The 27,327-nt window shown below is 45.9% G+C and overlaps 1 protein-coding gene across 1 annotated transcript; it reads right to left on the bottom strand.

Annotated features, from left to right (window-relative positions):
• Positions 1 to 1,372: 1,372 nt before the first annotated feature.
• SMIM22 (small integral membrane protein 22) lies at positions 1,373 to 26,475 on the bottom strand. The gene is made up of 4 exons (XM_068243488.1): positions 26,394 to 26,475; positions 12,357 to 12,535; positions 9,901 to 9,983; positions 1,373 to 2,618 (listed from the first exon to the last, which is right to left on the bottom strand). Exons 2-4 carry the CDS (start codon positions 12,487 to 12,489, stop codon positions 2,568 to 2,570), a joined length of 267 nt encoding a protein of 88 aa, XP_068099589.1. The 5' UTR covers positions 12,490 to 12,535; positions 26,394 to 26,475; the 3' UTR covers positions 1,373 to 2,567.
• Positions 26,476 to 27,327: the final 852 nt, after the last annotated feature.

Genomic DNA, 27,327 nt, shown 5'->3' on the forward strand with positions numbered 1-27,327 from the left:
TTGCGTTTTTCCTATACTTAACATTGAGGCAGAAACGCCTCCGCAATCCAAAATCTGCAGCAGCCCGGGAGTATGCGTTTCTGCAAAACGCCTCCCGCTCTGGTGTGCACCAGCCCATTGAAATACATTACCCAAGCGGAACCGCACCCGCAAGCGGATCGCAAACCGAAGCCGAAACGCTCTGGTGTGCACTAGGCCATAGTGTCCTTCCCAGATTAGATCCTGGGCCCCGGTGCTGTAAGGGGAGAGTGCTATGTGGGATACCCCTGTGCATCCGCTTTCACCTGTAGTAATTATACAGGTGAAACTGGAAACATGAGAATATTGGCCAAAAGTCCAATTATTTCAGTAATTCAACATAAAAGGTGAAGCTAATCTATGTAATAGAGTCATTACATGCAAATCTGATACTTCAAGCCTTTATTTGTTATACTTTTGATGATTATGGCTTACAGATTATGAGACCCCCAAAATCAGAATCTCAGCCCATTAGACTAGTGTGAAAATGTTCCATATTCTCGGCTCAAAGTGTCCGACTCTAATCAGCGAATTCATCCACAACACCTGCAAAGGGCTCCTATTCCATATGTTAGGTTCACCTTGTAAGGCCTGGAACACACTACAAAGCGCTATCGCTAATCGCTATCGTTTTGTATGAGTGGGGTTTGTAGCTTACAATTTGTAAGCTTTTTCATTAGCGGTTTTGGAAGCTATTTTAAAGATTGTCAGCTTTTTGCCAGCGATTGTGTAGCGATTAACGTTTTTAATTCTGATTGGTCCTTTCAATTAATTTTAATTGTTTTACAGTGTGCAGTAACTTCAAAACGCTAGCAAAATCGCTCTGTGCAGGTTTTGATGGGCGATTATGCCAGCGTTTATATACTGTACATTGCAGAAACGCTAATCGCTCAGAAATGCTGCATGTCCTGCATTTCAGCGTGCGTAATATGTTGGCGCTTTATAAATACAATAAATAATAATAATTTGCAATTTGGTCATCGCAATCGCTCCAGTGGAATTTGGCCCATCCATTAACATTAGCTGAGCGTTTAGGGAAATCGCTAGCGGTTTGAATCGCTCCCTAAGTGCTCACAAAATCGCTCTAGTGGGTTCCAGCCCTAAGTTGAATACTACTTCTATTGCACTATAGCCTCATTTTTCCAGTTTCACCTGTAGAATTTGGGCCCGCCCACACAGCACCTGCAGCCGCCCTTCAGCCTATGAGACGGAGGCAGCTGGTGAGAGCTTGCTGCTGATTGGCCGATATTGTGTGATGGTTTAGCGTTGATTCTGGGCGTCCCCCAATTACCATTCTCATTCATATCTCGTCCTGCAGAGCAGACCGCCGCCATCAGCAATCACACTTCTCTGGGGCTGTTTAACATCTTTTTATTTCAATTTTCAATAAATTATTGTAATAAACATAATCAGCAATTAAATGGCCAGCTTTACATTGTTTCATTTCATGGGAGATTATAAATATCAGATCTTCATTTTCATTAGATGCGGTATTGCAAGGCTAGAAGACAGCAAGATTTGTTACAAAATGGATTGTGCAATAAGGTTGTTACAGGCTCTTGAAGTGTCCGCTGCGTCCACTGTCATTACAGATTTAAAAAAAATCTCTCTTTAATTCTCTATGTCCCCTTCAGCATGGAGGAGGCGTGGTCTAGGCTGTGTCACCTCCTGAAGGGCGGAGCTTGCACTGGCAGGTTTTGGAGGGAAATCTATGCCCCACCTTCAGCACAAAGGAGGCGTGGTCTAGGCTGTGTCACCTGCTGAAGGGCGGAGGTTGCACCAGCAGCTTTTGGAGGGAAATCTGACCTGCCTGTAGGAGGTGTGCGATGATTGGAGCCTGACTGCTCAATGCAAACATTGGATCAGGTGCAGAAAGGGTTCTGATTGTTTTTCATTCCCCTGGACTTCATCGGATCCCGGAGACAAGAGATCGGTTACAGCCAGGCAGATAGACTCCTGTGTATGAGGTTATCCACTGACTGACCCGTGGTGGTGCCCATGTAGCCATAGATCTGGTTGTCATCCTCATCCTCTGGCTTCACTCCATACCGAGTTACTGTAATAGCCGCACATACAAGCCAGGGGTCGCGACCTCATGCTAGGGTCACCGCAGAAACTCACACATCACAGATTAGGGTGCACACACACATCCAATTTTGATTGGCTAATCTGACCTATTTTATAGATTTTGAGTACCAGGAACAGATTGTGTAGGTAAGATGTCATCCATTGGCTAATCAAAATTGTCTGCTCTTAGGGGTGTCTCCGGTTTTGCTGTGTTTGTCCTTGCGCTGGTGCTGGTAATAAAATACAAATCAGGTGACATCACTGGCGGCACGCTCGCTCCTCCAGTGAGGCCATAGGATCATCATGACAGACAGACATGGGACAGACAGACAGACAGAATCCACACGGCTTCCTCTTCAGGATTCCTCTTACAGTTCTACAATTCTGTTCTTCCTATAAATACGGTCAGCTTCATTACATCATCATTCAGCGACTCTCTTTCATTGGTTGCAGAGGCTGTCCGTCAGAAGCTGAAGGCGGGGCTAAGGCTCTAGCGCCATGTTGTCCACACCCACTTTCTGTGTGTACTTCCTCTGCGGAGAGACAGGGAGACATAATGACAGGTGAGTATAGCTCTACCATCCATGGTATGGTCAGTGGATGTATGATGTATGATGTATGGTCAGTGGAATAATGGTGTCTGCTGAGACACTGTCACCAGGGTTGCTCATCATGAACTCGTGATCACGAGCCGTTTTTGCCGATTTCAAGCTCGTAATCGGCAATAGTGATCGGCTTTCCATCACGAATGCCGATCAGGAATTCACTCATGATACATGCGTTACTCGAGTCGTGATCACGAGTAACAAGTTCCTGATTAAAACCTGCCGACTTTAACGGTTAATAGCAAAGCCCCCTTAAATAAAATTAAGAGGGCAGCCTGCATGGGGACAAGGGGTTAAATATGCTGGGTGGGGGACTGCGCGTCATTCTTTTCTAAATTTTCCACCTTCTGAACATAGAATTTTTTTTTTTTAAATAGGAAAATATTATTTTTTCCCACTGTTCTTTTTAACATCTCTGGCAAATGTGGTGTTTCTAGCATGTAAGGGGGCTGTGCAATTAACCGCTAAAGTCTGCGGGTTTTGCTTCATTAACTGTCATTTTCCGCATTTTAATGTATAATTTTTTCCTTTGAGGACTTTCTCACAGTAGGACGTTGCGTTTTTATGCGACGTTAAAGTCGCAACGCAAATTACAACGCAACACCCCAAAGCAACTTAAAGGGAACCAGAGACGTGTGTATTTTACTATGTATATCAGTAAGAACATTAGAGAAAACACTTACCATGCTCTCTGTTTCATCCTCACTGCTAAAAGTGTCTGTTATCAGCTGTGATAAGAATCCCGGACTGAGCATTCAGTCTGGCTTTGCAGGGAATAATTATAGCTGAGTCATTATAGGAGAGCCACAAGGGGGCAGGCTTGGGCTTGAAAATACACCACAGAAGATAGACTCAGCTATAATCTTTCCGTAGCAAAGCTAGACTGAGCAGCCTGAGTGCTCAGTCGGGGATTCTTATCAGGGGTGATAACAGTCAGATTAAACAGAGAACAATGAAACAAAGATCAGATTAGGTGTTTACTGTCATGTTCCCACTGATTTATAAGGTAAAATACAAGAGGGTGCTTCATCTCTGGTTCTCTTTAAAGAGAACCCGAGGTGGGAATTACTAATACTATTGGGGCACAGAGGTTGGTTGCGCACACTAAGACCAGCCTCTGTTGCCCCATCGTGTGCCTCCATGTCCCCCCCGCTATAGACCCCGCAGTGCTGGCGACACGCAGCGCGTCGCCAGCCCAATGTTTACCTAAGCGCTGTCAGTCAGCGCCGCTCCCCCGCATCGCCGCTACCCGCCCGCGTCACTTCCCTCCTATCAGCGGGAGGGAAGGGACACGGGCGGGTGCGCCGATGCGGAGGAGGCGGGGGAGTGGTGCTGACAGACAGCGCTTAGGTAAACATTGTGCTGGCGACGCGCTGCGTGTCGCCAGCACTGCGGGGTCTATAGCGGCGAGCAGGGGGGACATGGAGGCACACGATGGGGCAACAGAGGCTGGTCTTAGTGTGCGCAACCAGCCTCTGTGCCCCAATAGTATTAGTAATTCCCACCTCGGGTTCTCTTTAATGCCCTGTTATCGTCGCATACAGTAGAGCATACAAGCAATGAAAAGTATGTTTGCAAGTTACTGAGCATGTGCAAACAGTCCAATGCAGCTAATAACGTGTATAACGCACAGCATGCAGCACTTTCTAATAACACTACACGTTACACACTAACGCAACGTCCCAAAGATGTCATAATGCAACTCTATGCCCTGTTACGGTCACATACAGTAGAGCATACAGGCAATGACAAGTATGCTACCAGGTCATTACTGAGCATGTGCAAACAGTGTAACGCAGCTAATAACATGTATAACGCACAGCATGCAGCACTTTCTAATAACGCTACACGTTACACACTAACGCAACGTGAGCACTGTGAATGTCGCTCAGACTTAGTATTGCTGTGTGTTACTCTGCGTTGTGACATTTTCTAACGTGAAGAGGCCTGAAACTTTAAAATCGATTTTCTCAAAAACTAGAAGGTCTTTTTGAAAAAAAAAAGTCCCCTTATTCCCACTTTTCTTCTTAACATAACCTGCAAATTTGGGGCTTCTGGTATTTAAAGGGGGCTTTGCTATTGACCGGTAAAATCGGCGGGTTTTTAATCGCGAATCATGAACTCGTGATTCCATGGGCTATTAAACTCGTAGCCGAATTCGAGTCGGATAGCCGTTTTGTACCCGTGTTGACGATCACGAGCAATTCAGGACTGGGCGGAGTCATAGTAGTGATTGGGGGAGCACCACTGACTGTCACCAACAACATGGCTTCCATTCCTGACATGGAGCACAGCGACCTCATCAGCTCTCACAGGGACTCATGATAATTAGAGATTAATAATGGAAGGGACCAGCGATGTAACTAGAGGGGGAGGAGCCCATGTGACTGCCGGGGGGCACAGAGCTGTCAGGGGGCCCTACTACCACTTCCCTCCCTCTGATAAAGGGCTCCATCCTTCAGATCAGGTGTATTTGTTGCTACATAAGGAAGGACCAGGGAATGCCAGCATTGCTCTAAAAGATAAGCAACAGCATAATAAGCTTTAAAGAAAAATATTTATTTGTTACAGCTGATACAAATCCTACAATAAATCTGCAGTGTGTCTACTTCCTGCTTTCATGGAAGCAGACATAGGGTTAACATCCCGTGTTTACAAATTAGCTGCTGTGCTGTGGCAGTCAGCTGACACAGGGAGAGATCAGATTACACTGGTGATTAGACACAGATGAGGGTAAATTAGACAGGCTAAACTCTCTAAATACATACAGGGTACATATCACTGTTTTCCTCCTGTCCTGTGCAAGAGTTCAGCTCCATACAATGCTGGTCATAAAGGCATAGCTATGTGGAGCAGTATATGTGTGTTATCTGACTCTGGAGAGATAAGCCAGGTGTCGCCTCCTATCTGTAGATACACATTACAGCTCCTGGAGGCTTCTCTGCTGATAATGAGGGGAAGGAAACCTCTGTCTCACATACTAATGCTGGGCACACACCATACAATCTCCAATCAGATCGATAGGCAATCTGACAGGAAGTTGTATAGTGTGTACATGTCCAAGCAGCTCCCAGTCGATAGTGGGATCGACTTTTCAATGAAACCTTCCCAAAATTGATTGCGTTCCATCGGGAACCAATCGAACATGTCAGAAATAATCAGCTCGATCCGGTCAATTGAAGTTGTATGGTGTGTACCCAGCATTAAGCCACATACACACTGCAAGATAAAATCAGGTAAAACAACAGATGTACGACCGTGCCAGAAGATGTAAAGCAGAAGATTGCAACCGAAGTGCCAAATGCTAGCCCTGAAGATCAGTGGCCGCTTGGTCTCCAGATTCTGCAGACATCTTCTCTTCCTGGCTTCTCCCCCTAGTGTCAGAGATTACATCAGATGCCAGAGCTTCTAGTGTCTGATTCTCGGATGCTAGGGGGAAGAATCGCCAGCTACAGAGGATTTCTCCAGACCAGCCGGCATGCTGCAATGGAGAGGGGGCTTCATCCAACAATCTGCTGGGAAAGGCCTACTTAGACTGCTGTTATGGTCATGTGTTCAAATGTGGCTCCACCCATGACCACTCCCACATTGTGGCGTGTGACCACACCAACCACAAGTACCCCAGATCTCTTAGGATCCTAGCAACGCCCCTGCAAATGATATCTTAAAGTCCAGTGACTGTGGGGGTCCTCATGGGTGGGACCAGGCTGGGGTGTGGTCATACACATAAACTGGTGTCCCCTCCCCCGGGTATATCCCATCATTTTGGAACGCCGCCAAAGAGGGGGGAGGCGCCACAGGCTTCCTCGCCTGGAGTGACAAAATGGCTAGAGGCTCCCCTGCTCTCTGCTTCAAACACAATAGGGGAATGATAGCTGAGTGAGTTGTGTGCCCCCTCCTTCACTGCGCCCTGAGGCTGGAGCCTCTCTCGCCCCGCGCCCCCTCCTACACTGCGCCCTGAGGCTGGAGCCTCTCTCGCCTCTGCCTGGCCCTGCACCCCCTCCTACACTGTGCCCTGAGGCTGGAGCCTCTCTCGCCTCTGCCTGGCCCTGCACCCCCTCCTACACTGCGCCCTGAGGCTGGAGCCTCTCTCGCCCCGCGCCCCCTCCTACACTGCGCCCTGAGGCTGGAGCCTCTCTCGCCTCTGCCTGGCCCTGCACCCCCTCCTACACTGTGCCCTGAGGCTGGAGCTTCTCTCGCCTCTGCCCCGCCCTGCACCCCCTCCTACACTACGCCCTGAGGCTGGAGCCTCTCTCGCCTTTGCCCCGCCCTGCACCTCCTCCTACACTACGCCCTGAGGCTGGAGCCTCTCTCACCTCTGCCTCGCCCCGCGCCCCCTCCTACACTGCGCCCTGAGGCTGGAGCCTCTCTCGCCTCTGCCCCGCCCTGCACCCCCTCCTACACTACGCCCTGAGGCTGGAGCCTCTCTCACCTCTGCCTCGCCCCGCGCCCCCTCCTACACTGCGCCCTGAGGCTGGAGCCTCTCTCGCCTCTGCCCCGCCCTGCACCCCCTCCTACACTACGCCCTGAGGCTGGAGCCTCTCTCACCTCTGCCTCGCCCCGCGCCCCCTCCTACACTGCGCCCTGAGGCTGGAGCCTCTCTCGCCTCTGCCCTGCGCCCCCTCCTACACTGCACCCTGAGGCTGGAGCCTCTCTCGCCTCTGCCCCGCCCTGCATCCCCTCCTACACTACGCCCTGAGGCTGGAGCCTCTCTCACCTCTGCCTCGCCCCGCGCCCCCTCCTACACTGCGCCCTGAGGCTGGAGCCTCTCTCGCCTCTGCCCTGCCCTGCGCCCCCTCCTACACTGCGCCCTGAGGCTGGAGCCTCTCTTGCCTCTGCCTCGCCCTACACCCCCTCCTACACTGCGCCCTGAGGCTGGAGCCTCTCTCACCTCTGCCTCGGCCTAGCCCTGCCTGTCAGCATCATCGTGAGCCTCAGGAAATCTTCTCCACGTCGCACAGTCACAGTGTGTCATCTCTGATTCCTCCCGCGGCACAGTACTGAGAGGCGCCACTAGAGGGCAGCAGAGAGGAGATGCTAAACTGTGCAAAGTAGAGAAGGCTTGCTGAACTTCCCAAGCGATGCTGACAGGTGAGTTATACCGATTCTTTCCGTTGTGCTTCATTTCTGGATATTTGCAGATGGGGGAGCACTCGGAGAAGCCCTGCCTGTCGCTGCCTCATGTCCCGCAGCACCCGCACCACCTGGGACAAATCATATTTTTAAATAAGAGATGCTTGGGGGCCCCCCAGGGCTCTGGGGCCTGGGGGCAATTGCCCCCCTTGCCTTAATGGTAGCGCCAGTCCTGTCTCAGGTAAGGCCTCGTTCAGATCATGTAGCACAGATGGCTGTGCGATCGAAATGCAACGCGCATTTCGGCAGCGCGCATAGTCTGAACAAGCCCTAAATGTTCCTTTTAAAGAGCAATAATGATAAACAGTGTGCGTCCGCCCCTATTTGCAGCTGCACTACCCACAATTATTGTGGACGTTGACCTGTTGTACTCATATATAGTCACACAACACAATTGGTCTTTATTCATGCACTGGTAGCAGTACTGATTGGATAATTGTGTTAGCACAAAATGTACCTTTTACATGAATGCAAACACATTTATTGTAAAATGTACAATTTTTCATTGTAGTGCTCCTCTGATGTTCTTGCTTGGGACAGGGCCCTAGAGTAATGTTGCATACACACTTGAGATAAAAGTCTTTGGAAAATGAAAGATCACAGACCAATCTTACCCCCTTCCATGTAGTATGAGAGCCACACCTACACAGTCTATTCTATGGAGCTGCACTCCCCATCAGACAGAAATCTTTGCAAGATGCTGCACACAAAGATGCTGTACAGACACAACAGATCAGTATCTGCAAAAGATCCGTTCCTGCAAAATGCATTGTAGTCCATATCTGCAGATCCTCATACAAACCTTGTTTAACGGACATTCATGTGCAGATCAGACAATCATCTGCAGATCCGAAGATCCATCCTTGTGAATCTGATCTGCAGATGAAGTCCGTTAAACAAGGTGTGTATGCGGATCTGCAGATATGGACTACAATGCATTTTGCAGGAACAGATCTTTTGCAGATACTGATCTGTTGCATGTGTACAGCATCTGTGTGTGCAGCATCTTGCAAAGATTTCTATCTGATGGGGAGTTCAGCTCCATAGAATAGACTGTGTAGGTGCGGCTCTCATACTACATGGAAGGGGGTAAGATTTCTGTCTGATGGGGAGTGCAGCTCCACAGAATAGTCTGTGTAGGTGTGGCTCTCATACTACATGGAAGGGGGTAAGATTTCTGTCTGATGGGGAGTGCAGCTCCATAGAATAGACTGTGTAGGTGTGGCTCTCATACTACATGGAAGGGGGTAAGATTTCTGTCTGATGGGGAGTGCAGCTCCATAGAATAGACTGTGTAGAGTATGGCTCTCATCCTACATGGAAGGGGGTAAGATTCCTGTCTGATGGGGAGTGCAGCTCCATAGAATAGACTGTGTAGGTGTGGCTCTCATACTACATGGAAGGGGGTAAGATTTCTGTCTGATGGGGAGTGCAGCTCCATAGAATAGACTGTGTAGAGTATGGCTCTCATACTACATGGAAGGGGGTAAGATTCCTGTCTGATGGGGAGTGCAGCTCCATAGAATAGACTGTGTAGGTGTGGCTCTCATACTACATGGAAGGGGGTGAGATCTCTGTCTGATGGGGAGTGCAGCTCCATAGAATAGACTGTGTAGGTGTGGCTCTCATACTACATGGAAGGGGGTAAGATTTCTGTCTGATGGGGAGTGCAGCTCCATAGAATAGACTGTGTAGAGTATGGCTCTCATACTACATGGAAGGGGGTAAGATTTCTATCTGATGAGGAGTGCAGCTCCATAGAATAGACTGTGTAGGTGTGGCTCTCATACTACATGGAAGGGGGTAAGATTTCTGTCTGATGGGGAGTGCAGCTCCATAGAATAGACTGTGTAGAGTATGGCTCTCATCCTACATGGAAGGGGGTAAAATTGGTCTGTGATCTTTCATTTTCCAAAGACTTTTATCTCAAGTGTGTATGTAGCCTAAATTGTGACTATTCATTTACAATCCTGCACTGATGACACTGTGTCCCTGGAGTAGCTGATGTCTGTCACAGCTCCTACACAGATAATCAGACGTCACAGGAGGAGCTGCAGACAAGCTGGGCCTGCCTTACCTTATCCACATGGGAGTCACAGTCACAGCAGCAGCAGCAGAAGCAGCGGATCAGCACAAGGATAATCAGCACCAGAATCAGCCCTGGGGAGCAGAGGAGCAGGTGAGTATCTGACAATGCCGGGAAGGACTGCGTCACTGCTAGGGGGGGAGGGGGGAAGGGGGGTCACTGACAGCTGCAGCTGTGGCCATAACAGTGACATGTAGCAGAATGCAGTAAAGAGGCCCTGTAGTGACATATAGTAGAATGCAGTAAAGAGGCCCTGTAGTGACATATAGCAGAATGCAGTAAAGAGGCCCTGTAGTGACATATAGCAGAATGCAGTAAAGAGACCCTGTAGTGACATATAGCAGAATGCAGTAAAGAGGCCCTGTAGTGACATATAGCAGAATGCAGTAAAGAGGCCCTGTAGTGACATATAGCAGAATGCAGTAAAGAGGCCCTGTAGTGACATATAGCAGAATGCAGTAAAGAGGCCCTGTAGTGACATATAGCAGCATGTAGTAAAGAGGCCCTGTAGTGACATATAGCAGAATGCAGTAAAGAGGCCCTGTAGTGACATATAGCACAATGCAGTAAAGAGGCCCTGTAGTGTAGTGACATATAGCAGAATGCAGTAAAGAGCCCATGTAGTGACATATACTGTAGCAGAATGCAGTAAAGAGGCCCTGTAGTGTAGTGACATATAGCAGAATGCAGTAAAGAGCCCATGTAGTGACATATACTGTAGCAGAATGCAGTAAAGAGGCCCTGTAGTGTAGTGACATATAGCAGAATGCAGTAAAGAGCCCATGTAGTGACATATACTGTAGCAGAATGCAGTAAAGAGGCCCTGTAGTGACATATAATATAATGCAGTAAAGAGGTCCTGCAGTGACATATAGCAGAATGCAGTAAAGTGGCCCTGTAGTGACGTATAGCAGAATGCAGTAAAGAGGCCCTGTAGTGACATATAGCAGAATGCAGTAAAGAGCCCATGTAGTGACATATACTGTAGCAGAATGCAGTAAAGAGGCCCTGTAGTGACATATAATATAATGCAGTAAAGAGGTCCTGCAGTGACATATAGCAGAATGCAGTAAAGTGGCCCTGTAGTGACGTATAGCAGAATGCAGTAAAGAGGCCCTGTAGTGACATATAGCAGAATGCAGTAAAGAGGCCCTGTAGTGACATATAGCAGAATGCAGCAAAGAGGCCCTGTAGTAACATATAGCAGAATGCAGTAAAGAGGCCCTGTAGTGACATATAGCAGAATGCAGTAAAGAGGCCCTGTAGTGTAGTGACATATAGCAGAATGCAGTAAAGAGCCCATGTAGTGACATATACTGTAGCAGAATGCAGTAAAGAGGCCCTGTAGTGACATATAATATAATGCAGTAAAGAGGTCCTGTAGTGACATATAGCAGAATGCAGTAAAGAGGCCCTGTAGTGACATATAGCAGAAAGCAGTAAAGAGGCCCTGTTTTGAAATATAGCAGAATGCAGTAAAGAGGCCCTGTCAGCAAAATGCAGTAAAGAGCCCCTGTAGTGACATATAGCAGAATGCAGTAAAGAGGCCCTGTAGTGACATATGGAAGAATGCAGTAAAGAGGCCCTGTAGTGACATATAGCAGAATTCAGTAAAGAGGCCCTGTAGTGACATATAGTAGGATGTAGTAAAGAGGCCCTGCAGTGACATATAGCAGAATGCAGTAAAGAGGCTCTGTAGTGACATATAGCAGGATGTAGTAAAGAGGCCCTGTAGTGACAATATAATGCAGTAAAGAGCCCCTGTAGTGACATATAGCAGAATGCAGTAAAGAGGCCCTGTAGTGACATATAGCAGGATGCAGTAAAGAGACCCTGTAGTGACATATAGCAGAATGCAGTAAAGAGGCCCTGTAGTGACATATAGCAGAATGCAGTAAAGAGGCCCTGTAATGACATATAGCAGAATGCAGTAAAGAGGCCCTGTAGTGACATATAGCAGAATGCAGTAAAGAGGCCCTGTAATGACATATAGCAGAATGCAGTAAAGAGGCCCTGTAGTGACATATAGCAGAATGCAGTAAAGAGGCTCTGTAGTGACCTATAGTAGAATGCAGTAAAGAGGCCCTGTAGTGACCTATAGCAGAATGCAGTAAAGAGGCCCTGTAGTGACATATAGCAGAATGCAGTAAAGAGGCCCTGTAGTGACATATGGCAGAATGCAGTAAAGAGGCCCTGTAGTGGCATATAGCAGAATACAGTAAAAAGGCCCTGTAGTGACATATAGCAGAATGCAGTAAAGAGGCCCTGTAGTGACATATAGCAGAATGCAGTAAAGAGGCCCTGTAGTGATATATAGCAGAATGCAGTAAAGAGGCCCTGTAGTGACATATAGCAGGATACAATAAAGAGGCCCTGTTAGTATAATATATGGATGTGTATGTATAATATAATGTAATGTATGTGTGTTATAGGTACTGGCCTCTCACCTATGAATGCGAAGAAGATGGAGAAGGCAGCGATGTCCCAGTCTGATTGGAAGAATTGTTTGCTGGTCAGGCGGCCGTACAGATCGTTCCATTGGTCCTGCAGCTGTTGATTGATGCTCGCTGTGGTAGACATGGTGCGGGGAGGTGCGAGGGCGTGGTCACCTCAGCCAATCACTGCCCTGGAATAGACAAAGATGGCGGGAGAATGGTTACTTTATAGCTGATGTGTCTGTGCATAGCGGAGAGCTCTCCAGACTCCACCCAACTCTACTGGATGCCAGCCCCTCTGGCCAGCTCCACCCTAGGCCACACCTCCTGATCACAGCTCCACCCTAGGCCACACCTCCTGACCACAGCTCCACCCTAGTTCACACCTCCTGATCACAGCTCTGCCCTAGGCCACACCTCCTGATCCCCTATCTCATTAACTGTTTTTTCAATAGGGGTAAACTGGAAAATCTCCTTAGCACCCCCTATCCATTATCAGAAACCCATCCAGGGACCCTTTATTGGCCACTGATAACATCCCACCCCCCCCCTCCCCCATGAGAAGGTTGGTAGGAGAGTTCTGGTTATTTTAGCTACCAGATAATTGGTGGTCTCCCTCAGTCTCATCTGGCAGCACTGGAGGCATAATGGACAGAACTCTCACCTTGCAGTGCTGGGCCCCATGTTCAAGTATGCACCAGGACACTGTCTGCATGGAGTTTGTATGTTCCCCCCAAGTGTGGGATTTCTCTAGGCACTCAGGTTTACTCCAGCAAAAATACATAGCTCCCAACTGTCCCTCTGTCCTTCTTTCCTCCTAATGTGTCCCTCTTTCAGGACATTGTCCCTCTTTCTATGTAAATATATATATATTTCTCTACTAAAAAATGTGTTTGACTCTAAACTTTATTCCCATCCCTTAAATTAATATATTACTAATTTTAAATTGTTAATATGAAGGAAAATGAACCAGGATAGAAAGGACCAGTGTGGTTTTAATTATAAAACAACATATTTTTCTTATGAAATCTTTATGGTATGCGTGACTAGGTGTGTGTCAGGGGCTTGATCAGGGGTGTGACAGGGGCGTGGCTTAAGTGTCCCTCTTTCTTATCTCAAAAAGTTGGGAGGTATGAAAATATTCTGGTGAGTTAACGCACTACCTCCTATATATGGCCTTAGACTATACGTAGTTCATCTGAGGACATGACTATGTACTCTGGGAAGTGCTGCAGAAGATGTCAGTGCTATATAAATACATAATAATAATATGGTAGTACATTAGACTATGGCTATGGTAGGATTAGAGTGTGAGCTCCTCTGAGGGCAGTCAGTGACATGACTATGTACTCTGTAATGTGCTGCAGAAGATGTCAGTGCTATATAAATACATAATAATAATATGGTAGGACATTACACTATGACTATGGTAGGATTAGAGTGTGAGCTCCTCTTAGGACAATCAGTGACATGACTATGTACTCTGTAATGTGCTGCAGGAGATGTCAGTGCTATATAAATACATAATAATAATATGATAGGACATTAGACTATGACTATGGTAGGATTAGATTGTGAGCTCCTCTGAGGACAGTCTTTGACATGACTATGTATTCTGGGAAGTGCTGCAGAAGATGTCAGTGCTATATAAATACATAATAATATTATGGTAGGACATTACACTATGACTATGGTAGGATTAGATTGTGAGCTCCTCTGGGGACAGTCAGTGACATGACTATGTACTCTGTAATGTGCTGCAGAAGATGTCAGTGCTATATAAATACATAATAATAATATGGTAGGACATTAGACTATGACTATGGTAGGATTAGATTGTGAGCTCCTGTGAGGATAGTCAGTGACATGACTATGTACTCTGTAATGTGCTGCAGAAGATGTCAGTGCTATATAAATACATAATAATAATATGGGAGGACATTAAACATGACTATGGTAGGATTAGAGGGTGAGCTCCTCTGAGGACAGTCAGTGACATGACTATGTACTCTGTAATGTGCTGCAGAAGATGTCAGTGCTATATAAATACATAATAATAATATGGGAGGACATTAAACATGACTAAGGTAGGATTAGAGTGTGAGCTCCTCTGAGGACAGTCAGTGACATGACTATGTATTCTGGGAAGTGCTGCAGAAGATGTCAATGCTATATAAATACATAATAATAATATGGTAGGACATTAGACTATGACTATGGTAGGATTAGATTGTGAGCTCCTCTGAGGACAGTCAGTGACAGGACTATGTACTCTGTAAAGTGCTGCAGAAGATGCCAGTGCTATATAAATACATAATAATAATATGGTAGGACATTAGACTATGACTATGGTAGGATTAGAGGGTACGTTCCTCTGAGGACAGTCAGTGACATCACTATGTACTCTGTATAGTGCTGCAGACGATGTCAGTGCTAAATAATTTCATAATAATAATAATAATAATATAGGCGGACATTAGACTATGACTATGGTAGGATTACATTGTGAGCTCCTGTGAGGACAGTCAGTGACATGACTATGTACTCTGTACAGTGCTGCAGAAGATGTCAGTGCTATATAAATACATAATAATAATAATATGGTAGGACATTAGACTATGACTATGGTAGGATTAGAGTGTGAGCTCCTCTGAGGACAGCCAGTGACATGACTATGTACTCTGTAATGTGCTGCAGAAGATGTCAGTGCTATATAAATACATAATAATAATATGGCAGGACATTAGACTATGACTATGGTAGGATTAGAGTGTGAGCTCCTCTGAGGACAGCCAGTGACATGACTATGTACTCTGTAATGTGCTGCAGGAGATGTCAGTGCTATATAAATACATAATAATAATATGGTAGGACATTAGGCTATGACTATGGTAGGATTAGAGTGTGAGCTCCTCTGAGGACAGTCAGTGACATGACTATGTACTCTGTAATGTGCTGCAGAAGATGTCAGTGCTATATAAATACATAATAATATTAATATGGTAGGATTAGATTGTGAGCTCCTCTGAGGACAGTCAGTGACATGACTATGTACTCTGTAATGTGCTGCAGAAGATGTCAGTGCTATATAAATACATAATAATAATATGGTAGGACATTAGACTATGACTATGGTAGGATTAGAGTGTGAGCTCCTCTGAGGACAGTCAGTGACATGACTATGTACTCTGTAAAGTGCTGCAGAAGATGTTTAATCCATACTCATACCCCTTGGTGGTGCCTAATCCGTAACGTGTACCTGTAAGGGGAAAAAAATTGCCCTTATTAGGTACTCATCTGATCAGGGGAACGCTTTGGATCCAAAAGAGGCTTCCTTTGCCCCTCCGTTCCAGCATTTTGGCCCCCAAAAAAGAGCTTGTTGATGCATATTGGCAGCTCACACAGGCACAGTTGCTCCTTCCCGCTCTGCGTTCTTTGGGAAAAGGCTGCACTGGATCAAGTCCTCGTCAATAATAATAATAGTGATAATAAAAGGGAAGGTGAAATTAAGGTGATTTAGGGAGGGTTTTAGGGGTACTGGGCTGTAGACTACCTTTTAAAAGTTAGGGAATCTCTTCCAACTATACTAGATCTATTATTCAGGGAAAGGAGAGCTGCACTGCTAGGAGGAGGAGCTAGAGAAGTCACGTGACTTTATTATCCAGCTAATTCGACTTTACAGCAGTGCTTTGTATACATTTGATTTTCATACACAAACATTAAATATACAATTTAGGAGACGGTACAAAATGTCAGAAATTATACAGCTAAACATGAGGAATAATAAGATCAGGAAGTAAAACCTGATGACTTTATACTAAATAATCCGAAACACTTCCTCATAAATACTCAGAACTTACAAATAATTAACAGAAACAAGAAACTAGAAAAACCGGTTACAAATGCAAATGTTACATTCAAAAGTACCAGAAAAAAACAAATTCTAATAAAACTGCAGCGTGGGCCTGGCTGACTGTCCCTGGAAAATCTCAGCAGTACCAACTTCTGCCCACTCAGAACCCCAAATCCTCTCTGAAACCCCCCTTCTCCCAAACTCCCCCTCAGGGCCGTGCCGAGGCAGAGGCTGGAGAGGCTCCAGCCTCAGGGCGCAGTATAGGAGGGGGCGCTCAACTCATTCAGCTGTCATTCCTAATTGTGTTTGAAGCAGAAAGAAATAAGAAAAGGGGATACATAGCAGTGACTGCAAGCCAGATAACTAGAGATTAATGTGTTGGGGAGGTTGTGGGCCCTGTGGCGCCTCTTAGTCTAATAGCAATCAGTGTGTGAGGCTGGGGTGGCAGGGATGGAGGGGAGCACTTTGGTGTCTCAGCCTTGGGTGCTGAAGGACCTTGTCCCGGCTCTGCTCCCCCTGATCTGACCCCCTCCATTACTGAACACACTCAGAACCCCCAAATCCTCTCTGAAACCCCTTCTCACAAACTCCCCCTTATCTGACCCCCTCCATTACTGAACACATTTAAAACCCCCAAATCCTCTCTGTGCCCTCCTTTCCCCACTTAGAATGCCTAAATCCTCTCTGTACCCCCAAATCCTCTCTGTACCCCTTTCTCCCGGACTCCCCCTAATGTGTCTCCCACCATTACTGAACCCACTCCGAACCCCCAAATCCTCTCTATACCCTCTTCCCTTCTCCCAAACTCCCCCAGATCTGATCCCATCCATGGCTGAACTCACTCAGAGGAAGACATGAGCGCACGTGGCCTCATATGGCTGCTTAAGTGGCAGTAAATTCTGCGAGCCACGTGGAAGACCGCAGAGGCGTGAAATCGTCAGAATGCGAACCGTTTCTGCGTAAAAGCGATAGTTTGAGAAAGTACACCACATGCTGACACTCAAGTGCATTTCATACAAATTACAGCTTTGAAATGGATTTCTGTGAATTTTGCCCACCCTCCCCCGCTGTGCCCTCCCCCACTGCGCCCTTCTTCCCCCCCCCCCCTCCGCACAGCATACCTGGAATACGAAGCCAAAGCTAAATAATGAGATTTTTGTTTTTCTTCATTACTTTATTTATTTATTTATTTTTTACATTTTGTTTGACGAAAATGAGTCACAATTCCTTTTAGAACAAAATAATATTGCAGCAATAATTTCTATAGCCGGTAGAATAATTGGCCTCACATTAGCCTAGAAATCATCCTAATATTAGAGTGCGAGTCATTCTGTGACTTGCCTGAACTCTGCTGAATAAATGTGCACTTTGTTGCATGATATCGTACATCCAGCATCTCACAAAGCCCTCTCTGACTGATTTCACATCATTTTATTTATTGTTTCCAGGAAATAGTTAAAGTGAACCAGAGATGAAGCACCCTCATGTATTTTACCATAGAAATCAGTGGGAACATTAGAGAAAACACATACCATGCTCTCTGTTTCATCCTCACTGCTAAAAGTGTCTGTTATCTAGCTGAGATAAGAATCCCGGACTGAGCATTGAGTCTGGCTTTGCTATAATGACTCAGCTATAATGATTCCTGAGCAGAGCCAGCAGGGGGCAGGCTTGGACTTGAAAAGACACCAAAGAACACAGTCTCAGCTATAATCATTCTGTAGCAAAGTCAGACCGACTGCTCAGTCGGGATTCTTATCAGAGGTGATAACAGGCAAATTAAACAGAGAACAATGAAACAAAGAGCAGATTAGGTGTTTACTGTCATGTTCCCACTGATTTATAAGGTAAAATACATGAGGGTGCTTCATCTCTGGTTCTCTTTAAGGCAGCCATACACTGGTCGATTGCCAACAAATCGACCAACAGATAGATCCCTCTCTGATGGAATCTGATCATAGAGGGATCTATTAGCTGCCCATACACTGCACACAGATTTTGAATCGATTTCAGCTTGAAATCCTTTCACAACCTGTGGATCTGCCGCCTGCTCACCGCCCCCCATGTGCTCCCCTGGCCAGCAGTGATACATGACCTGTCCGCTGGCGCGAGTCCCCAGTCTGTGCTGACACTTTCTCCAGCTAGCCTGTCTCCTCTTCACTTCCTGTCCCATCCTGTGACGAGCGGAAGTACAAAGAATAGAGGGCGCTCTACTGTTTGAACATTGGCTTGTCACAGAAGGAGACAGGAAGTAAGGAGGAGACGGGCCAGCCGGAGAAAGTGTCAGCACGGACCGGAGACTCGTGCCAGCGGACAGGTAATGTATCACTGCCGCTATGCTGCGTCGGTCAATCGCTGCTAATGACGCGCTCTCAACCCGCCAGCGATCGAGCTACATCTTCCACCGTGACAGATCAAATGAATTGATCGATTTTGGATGGAAATCGATAAATTGGTCAACATTTGCGCTATCGATTTCACAGCAGATTCGATCGCAGTGATCGAATCTGCTGTATATCGGCAGGAAATTGACACAGTGTATGGGCAGCTTTCGGATCACCGTACCCCTCCCAGCGCCCCCCTCAGTAACATACAGCTACCTGTTTCCAGGCTCCAGCAGTGTACAATGAACAGGAGAGGGTCTGTAAGAAAACTCTCCATGTCAGCCTGGCTCTATGTATGGATAACCAAGAAAAAGGCATCCATATTGGAAAAAATCCACAATTAATATAGAGATGATGAACTATCTTTATTAAAGAACATCCGAGGTGATAATAAACGGATGAGAAAAACAGTTGTATCTATCCTCCTTCTCCTAAAAATTGCTTTTTTTTAGATACCCCACAGTTATATTTCATATTTAAATCTAGCTTTTAAGTTTTTACTGTTTTATTGTCTTTATTCAATCACACCTTCATTGACGTATGACAGAGCTCAAATCTATGAATTATTGACCCTTTTTATCTCTTTCTTGCTCTCAGAAGCCATTTACTGACAGGAAAGTGTTTTATAGCTGTAATTCCTTATCAGTGAGGGTTATGCTATAGTCTGACCAAGTCCGACCCAACTGTCACTTGCATATTTTAACTCTTTCAGGCAGAGAAAGAAAAAAAAAAGAGCACAGCCTAGTTATTTGTGTGCTAGGCACTGTACAGACACGTCTAGCTCATCATGTCACTTCGGGTATCCTTTAGGCTACTTTCCCACCAAGACGTTGCGTTTTAGGGGACGTTATGGTCGCATAATGTGCCCCTAACGCAACGCATGGTGGTGTTGAAGTTGGACGTCAGATTGAGCTGCGTTATGCAGCTCTCAAAGCAGCCGCTCCAGGTTAGTGATAGGAAGTCCGGATCTTTTTAAGGATTCGGATCATTTGAATCGGATTATTGAAATGATCCGGATCTTTGAACCAAATTATTTGAATCATTTTACTAGGGAAGCAGACTGGGTGAAATGACTAGCAGGACAGGACTTTCCCTGCACTGTACATTCTGTATGTCCCTGTTTCTTCCAGACAGACATCCACTGTGAACCGAATCTTTCATTGTGGTGATCCGGATGATTCGACTCACAAAAAAAATCCGGATCAAATGAATGATTCCTTCATGATCCGGACAATACTACAGTCCCACCAGGAGTCTCTGCAGTGCAGTGATTATTAATTAGCCATGTGGCTGGCAGAGGGGAGACCTCCTCCTCCAACATTACTGAGCATGTGCAAACAGTCTAATGCTGCTTAGCCCAGTATAACATACAGTATGCAGCACTTTGTAAACGTGCTGCGTTACTATGTAATGCAACGTGTGCACTGTGAACAGCACATTGATTTTACAGTGCTGTGAGTTAGGCTGCGTTACTGGCTGCTGTAACGGGGGACTTCAACGTCCCACTGTGAAACCAGCCTAAAGGACAAAAAGACAATTTAAAAACACTTAAAAACCAAATAAGAGACTACATGTTATACAGTATATCAAATCTGTACAAAAGCACTACTGCCTCAATAAGCATGAAATACAAGCCAGCAACACCTAACATGGGCAGCACGGTGGCGTAGTGGTTAGCTCTCTCGCCTTGCAGCGCTGGGTCCCTGGTTCGAATCCCAGCCAGGGCACTATCTGCAAAGAGTTTGTATGTTCTTTCTGTGTCTGCGTGGGTTTCCTCCGGGCACTCCGGTTTCCTCCCACATTCCAAAAACATACGGATAAGTTAATTGACTCCCCCTAAAATTGGCCCTAGACTACAGTACCTACACTACATAATATAAACATATGGCAATGGTAAGGATTAGATTGTGAGCTCCTTTGAGGGACAGTTAGTGACAAGATATATATATATATATATATATATATATATATATATATATACATTGTACAGCGCTGCGTAATATGTCGGCGCTATATAAATACTAAATAATAATAATAATAATAATGACAACCAGACTGCCTGAGCCTATGCAGGCATTAAGTAAACCAAGGGTCTTATCTGTTTGCCATAAATACCTCACAATCCTTGCAAGATCCCCTGTAATTAACATATCTGGCTGACATTTATATCTGCAAAAAAAATAAAATCTCTACCTTCTTCTAATTGTATGTTCTAGTCCAAGTCTGAAGAAGACTTAGTAGCAGAAAGCTTACTGTTTTTTCTTTTAAATTAGCCAATAAATGGTATTATCCTGATTCAAAATGTCCTGCCTGTAGAATACAAGCTCTAGTCTGTAGCCATGCTTAGCTACTAAGATAAAGAATTACACACACAGTGTTTCTCTCCCTCCTGTTCCGCCCCCCTCCCCTTGCTTGTAGAGTCCTCAGACACAGGCTGGGGGTTGGAATGATTTGTCAGTGATCTGTCCACACAGGAGCAGCTTACTAGCAAGTAAGGATTAAAGCCTGCCAGCCAACTAGCCAAGTACATCTGTAGGTGCCTTTTCCTCCATAATAGCACCATCATTTGGATAATCTGCTCTGCTCAAAAGCCTCTGAGTTCTGAGTTGGTTAAATTTGGTTCCTGTCATTGCTGAACTAGTTAGACTTCATTTTATCACCTGAGTTAGGAAAGAAATAGCTAAAGCTCGCCCTACACACATCGATTTTGATCATACAAATGAGCCCCACCAGCCACTCATTGTGCCCCCCCAAATTTTAAGCTGAAGCCGCCACTGACCACATTACCAGTTGCTTAGACTTGCAGTGCAGTGAGCAATATTAGATTAGTAGTATCCAGTGATGAAGTAGGACGGAGGTTACCAAGCACCCCAGGACTCCGGCACCCGGGGGTCTGACCTCTCATTGCTGTACTAGCTCCTCATTGGTGCTGTAGTCTGGGGTGTAACAGTCAGTAGCCCCCCCCCCCCTCCATCACATGTCTGTAAACCGCGAGCCAGGTGACCCCTCCCTCCTTCTCAGTAAGGTTATGCTGGAAAACCTGATATTTAAAGCACATCCAAGGTGAAAAAAAAAATTATGTGATAAACAAGTGTATCTATCCTCCTTCTCCTAAAAACGACTTTTTAAGCTATCCCACCGTTTTATTTTATATTTAAATCTAATTTTTAAGTTTTTACTGTTTCATGGCCTGTTTTCAATGACACGTTCATCGAAGGTTGTCAGAGCTAAAATCTATGAAGTATTGCCCCTCTTTTTTTGCTCTCAGAAGCCATTTTCTACCAGGAAATTGTCTTATGGCTGTAATTCCTTATCAGTGAGGGTAACACTATCTCAACCTGGCCAGAAACTGTCACTTGCATACCTGATTTTTTACTCTTTCAGGCAGAGAAAGTAAAAAAGGAACACAGCCTAGTTATCTGTGTGCTAGGCACTGTACATACCCATGTCTATCTCATCCTGTCACACGTCACCTCCGGTGTCCTTTAAAATCTTACCTCTCAAAAATGATCTTCCACACTGCATGCGCTTCTGTCCGATTTTCAGTGCGTGCGTTTCCCCAATCGGAAGGAAACCGGGATTCGCAGAATAATCGCGGTGCCCTGTACAGAGTTCTGCGATACGTTTTACACTCAGTCGCAGTCGTAATGCCTGCTGCAGTTTCCCTGCGCTCACCATCAGGTTCAATGAATGCGAACGCATGCAAATCGCATAGCAAATGCCGCGCTTTGTGATTGGCGGTGTTACCTCCCATTTCATTAAAAAAACTTTCTGCGTTTTTTTCTTTCTTTAAACATCAGTAAGCGCAATTGTGCCCGTCGATCGCACCTGGAAATTGCATCAAAACCCGGACTCAAAAACACTTGAAAATCGTGGAAGGGCCCTGAGTCTAATCTATTGCTTGTAGCAGAAGCTCGGGTCAGACATTGTTTAGGGAATTTATCCACCTCATCTGTCTGAGCGATAATTGGCCGCTTACCGAATCTGGCCAATCCTGATCCGTGTATGGCTGCACAGAGCCTCGTACACTCCGCAGATAATCTTCAGATAGTCATTTATCACTCTCATGTTACAGACACCCCATATTATATAGTGACCCGCCCCATCAGACAATGGACGAGAATAAACAAGTGTATTGTTTTACGTTTTACCCCGCCCACTGGGCAATTCTTGCCTGTGCTCCGCCCATCATCCCTCCCCCTCTCCACTGAACAGTACATGCTGTTGGGCGATAGCTTGTGTATTTAATCCCTCATAAACTGACCTCAATCTCTTATAGTTCAATCTGGAGCAGTGCTGGGATTCTGCAGATTTTCCCGTTTTTGTTTTCCAACTAATCGATTGTATAAGAAATTGAAAATCATTTTTCAAGAAAGAAAAAAACAAATGTTTTCTCCATTTTTTAAGATAAATATCTGATCTGATGTGCCAGGAAAATCAGACAGAAAAATAACACTGAAATTTCTATTTGATCATTTGTTTGATATTGTTGGAAAAATCGATCATAAGCGTGCGGTATATTGGTGAGATCCTCCTGATTATTCGATCAAGTTGAAAGTTTGATCAGATTTCTCAGGTCGATAAATAACGTAAACATTGAATGGTGTATGGCCAAGTTTATACTCGTCACCCTGTTATTATTATTATTTATTTATATAGCGCCAACATATTCCGCAGCACTTTACAAAGCACAATAAGACGACAAGGGGAACATAGATACAACTAACAAATGTACAGCAGAGTTTCAAGCAGCACAAATATTGTGACAAAAACAGTAAACTTTAGGAGGGCTTTGTATGTTAGAGTCAGGAGTTTGAACTGGATCCTCTGGGTAATGGGTAACCAGTGGAGAGAACGGCACAGTGGGGCTGCATCGGAAGAGCGTGTGGAGAGGTGAATGAGGTGTGTCGCTGAATTTATAAGGGATTGGAGAGGTGCTAGCACAGAGCTTCGAGGGTTAACAGAGCGCGATTGGTATATGTGCGTAGACCAGTGGACCGCACCCAATCCTGGCTAAACATTACTCGAGAGCTGCAATCTGTCAGGTCATGCTGGTCCCAGCTAACCATCACACCAACACTTTCTGCAGTTATAACTGGAGTAAGAACGTATTTGTACGTCTCGATGCTGCTGCCATATCTATGACTCCTCCTCCACGTCTGCTCCAGTGATCAGTGGGGGAAGAACGACAGACATGGGTGTGTCTATAAGGGGCGCCACCCCTGCAGCAAAAGGGGGCCCGTAGCTGTGCGCCCCCCCAACCTCTTACTATACAGACAGAGCTGGGACAAGGTCCTCCAGCACCCAAGGCTGAGACACCAAAGTGCCCCCATAGCACCCATCCCAGCCGTCACACATCGATTGCTAATAGACTAAGGGCTTGTTCACACTACGGGCATTTGCGGGTGTTTTTTGAGCGCAGGCGATTTCAGAAATTGCCCTAAAAGCACTTGTGCAATGATTCCCTCTGAGAGAGTTCACATATGAGCGGCCCGATTCTGATCTGCTCACCAAAGCGCTGCCTGCACCATTTTTTGGGTGATTTGTCTATAATGGAAGGTATAAAGAAATCGCAAAGCGCTTGAAAAAGTGCCTTGCATAGCGATTTCCCCAGCGCTTGATTAGGCTTGATTCACAAAGCGGTGCTAACAGTTAGCACCCTGGTGAAAAGCCCATTATTATATATTATTATAAAAATAAACTCACGCGCAAAGTTTTGCACGCAAAGTTTTGCGCGCGTAAAACTTTACGCAAGTAAAGTTTTACGCACGCAGCGCCATTAAACCCTATGCGACTTTGCCTGCGCACCTGCGCGATTGCGTGCTCAAAACTTTGCGCGCGGGACTTTGCACGCGATCAGCAGCACAAAGCGGTGCTAACTCAGCTAGTGCAAAGGTTAGCATGCCTAAAAGTCTTTAGGCGTGCTAACTAGGTTAGCACCGCTTTGTGAATCAAGCCCATTGTATTTATTCATTTCCGGGTACAAGAGTTCACTTCCTGACTGACATCAGGAAGTGAAAAAAAATCCTGTTTTCTAAGTGCTTAGAAAGTGTAGGGAAAGGCGATTTTAAAAATCACAGAAAATTGCTCAGCGCTTAAAAAAGCGCTGGGCGATTCATAATGTGAACAAGGCCTAAGAGGTGCCCTTGCTGTACATGGATGTTACACATAGAAAGGGAGGCTGCACATGGTATGGGAGAGAGGCTGCTGTGCATGGATGATACACATGGAGGAGGGGGCTGCACATGGAATGGGAGTGGGGACTTCTGTGCATGGATGATACACATGGAGGAGGGGGCTGCACATGGAATAGGAGGGGGTGCTGTACATGGATGTTACACATGGAAGAGGGGGCTGCACATGGAATGGGAGGGGTTGCTGTGCATGGATGATACACATGGAAGTGGGGGCTGCACATGGAATGGGAGGGGGGCTGCTGTACATGGATGTTACACATGGAAGAGGGGGCTGCACATGGAATGGGAGGGGCTGCTGTGTATGGATGATACACATGGAGGAGGGGGCTGCACATGGAATAGGAGGGGGTGCTGTACATGGATGTTACACATGGAGGAGGGGGCTGCACATGGAATAGGAGAGGGCTGCTGTACATGGATGTTACACATGGAAGAGGGGGCTGCACATGGAATGGGAGGGGGGCTGCTGTACATGGATGTTACACACGGAAGAGGGGGCTGCACATGGAATGGGAGGGGCTGCTGTACATGGATGTTACACATGGAAGAGGGGGCTGCACATGGAATGGGAGGGGCTGCTGTACATGGATGTTACACATGGAAGAGGGGGCTGCACATGGAATGGGAGAGGGCTGCTGTACATGGATGTTACACATGGAAGAGGGGGCTGCACATGGAATGGGAGAGGGCTGCTGTACATGGATGTTACACATGGAAGAGGGGGCTGCACATGGAATGGGAGGGCGGCTGCTGTACATGGATGATACACGTGGAGGAGGGGGCTGCACATGGAATGGGAGAGGGGCTGCTGTACATGGAGGAGCACATGAAAGTTGCCCTTAGTGATGTAGTCTTTCCCCCCTGTAATGGCTATCTGGGGACAGTCAGTAATGATCATATCAGGTGATTATTAGTACTTCTTCTATAGGTGGGCCTGTCGGGGTAAGTGGCTGCAGTGGAGACAGGCAATGACCTGCAGCACCTCATGCTAGTCACTGTCTAATCATCGGGGCAGAGGGAAAGGCACAACTTAAAGGACACCTGTAGTGAGAGGGATATGGAGGCTGCCATATTTATTTCCTTTTAAACAATGCCAGTTGCCTGGCTGTCCTGCTGATCCTCTGCCTCTAATACTTCTAGCCATAACCCCTGAACAAGCATGCAGTACATCAGGTACTCTTGAATCAGAGAAGTTAGGATTTACTGGATTAGCCATATGCTTGTTCCAGGGTTCTGACTCAGACACTACTTATGCCAGAAGATCAGCAGGACTGCCAGGCAACTGGCATTGTTTACAATTAAATAAATATGTCAGATTCCATATCCCTCTTATCTCGGGTTCCCTTTGAACAATACTTTTCCCGAGATATCACCCATATAAAACAGGAGGCCAGAGATATCGGTGATTCTTATTCCCAGGAACTGAGAAACACGATCACAGAACAGGAACTATATCCACCATATCTAACCCTTCTTACTCCAGTGACTTTGTTGCACACTGAGCTGCTCCCATCGCTGCTGATCTGCGTTCCTCGCCCTCTGATCTGCGATTGTCACAGCGAGTCGCAGCGATGGCGGGACAGACACACCGGGGGTTAATAACGGAAAGAAATACCTGTTCCGTGGGGCGAGTCTGCTCGGTCGCTGGAGGGAATACCTGCTACGCAGGTCTGTCTCTTCCTGTTTTCTACAAGGAGGTGTGTGACCGAGAGGAGGAGGAGAGGGAGGCTGCACAGGGGACAATAGGGATTTGCCTGTGACTTCACTCAGATGTTTGCTTTGTGACGTGGATCACCTGCCGGCTACACCTGTCATATCTGTCACTAATGATCATTTAGGTGCGATATGTGGTATTAAAGATATCGCCAAATGAACGGGAGGACCGCTGACAGGGGAAATGGCTGCCACACCCCTAATCACAACTCTGTAATGTGCTGCAGAAGATGTCAGTGCTATATAAATACATAATAATAATATGGTAGGACATTAGACTATGACTATGGTAGGATTAGAGTGTGAGCTCCTCTGGGGACAGTCAGTGACATGACTATGTACTCTGTAATGTGCTGCAGAAGATGTCAGTGCTATATAAATACATAATAATAATATGGTAGGACATTAGACTATGACCATGGTAGGATTAGAGTGTGAGCTCCTCTGAGGACAGTCAGTGACATGACTATATACTCTGTAATGTGCTGCAGAAGATGTCAGTGCTATATAAATACATAATAATAATATGGTAGGACATTACACTATGACTATGGTAGGATAAGAGTGTGAGCTCCTCTGATGACAGTCAGTGACATGACTATGTACTCTGTAATGTGCTGCAGAAGATGTCAGTGCCATATAAATACATAATAATAATAATATGGTAGGACATTACACTATGACTATGGTAGGATTAGAGTGTGAGCTCATCTGAGGACAGTCAGTGACATGACTATGTACTCTGTAATGTGCTGCAGAAGATGTCAGTGCTATATAAATATATAATAATAATATGGTAGGACATTAGACTATGACTATGGTAGGATTAGATTGTG

This window comes from Hyperolius riggenbachi, chromosome 7, assembly GCF_040937935.1.
Source record: "Hyperolius riggenbachi isolate aHypRig1 chromosome 7, aHypRig1.pri, whole genome shotgun sequence".
In the NCBI taxonomy this organism is placed as follows: domain Eukaryota; kingdom Metazoa; phylum Chordata; class Amphibia; order Anura; family Hyperoliidae; genus Hyperolius; species Hyperolius riggenbachi.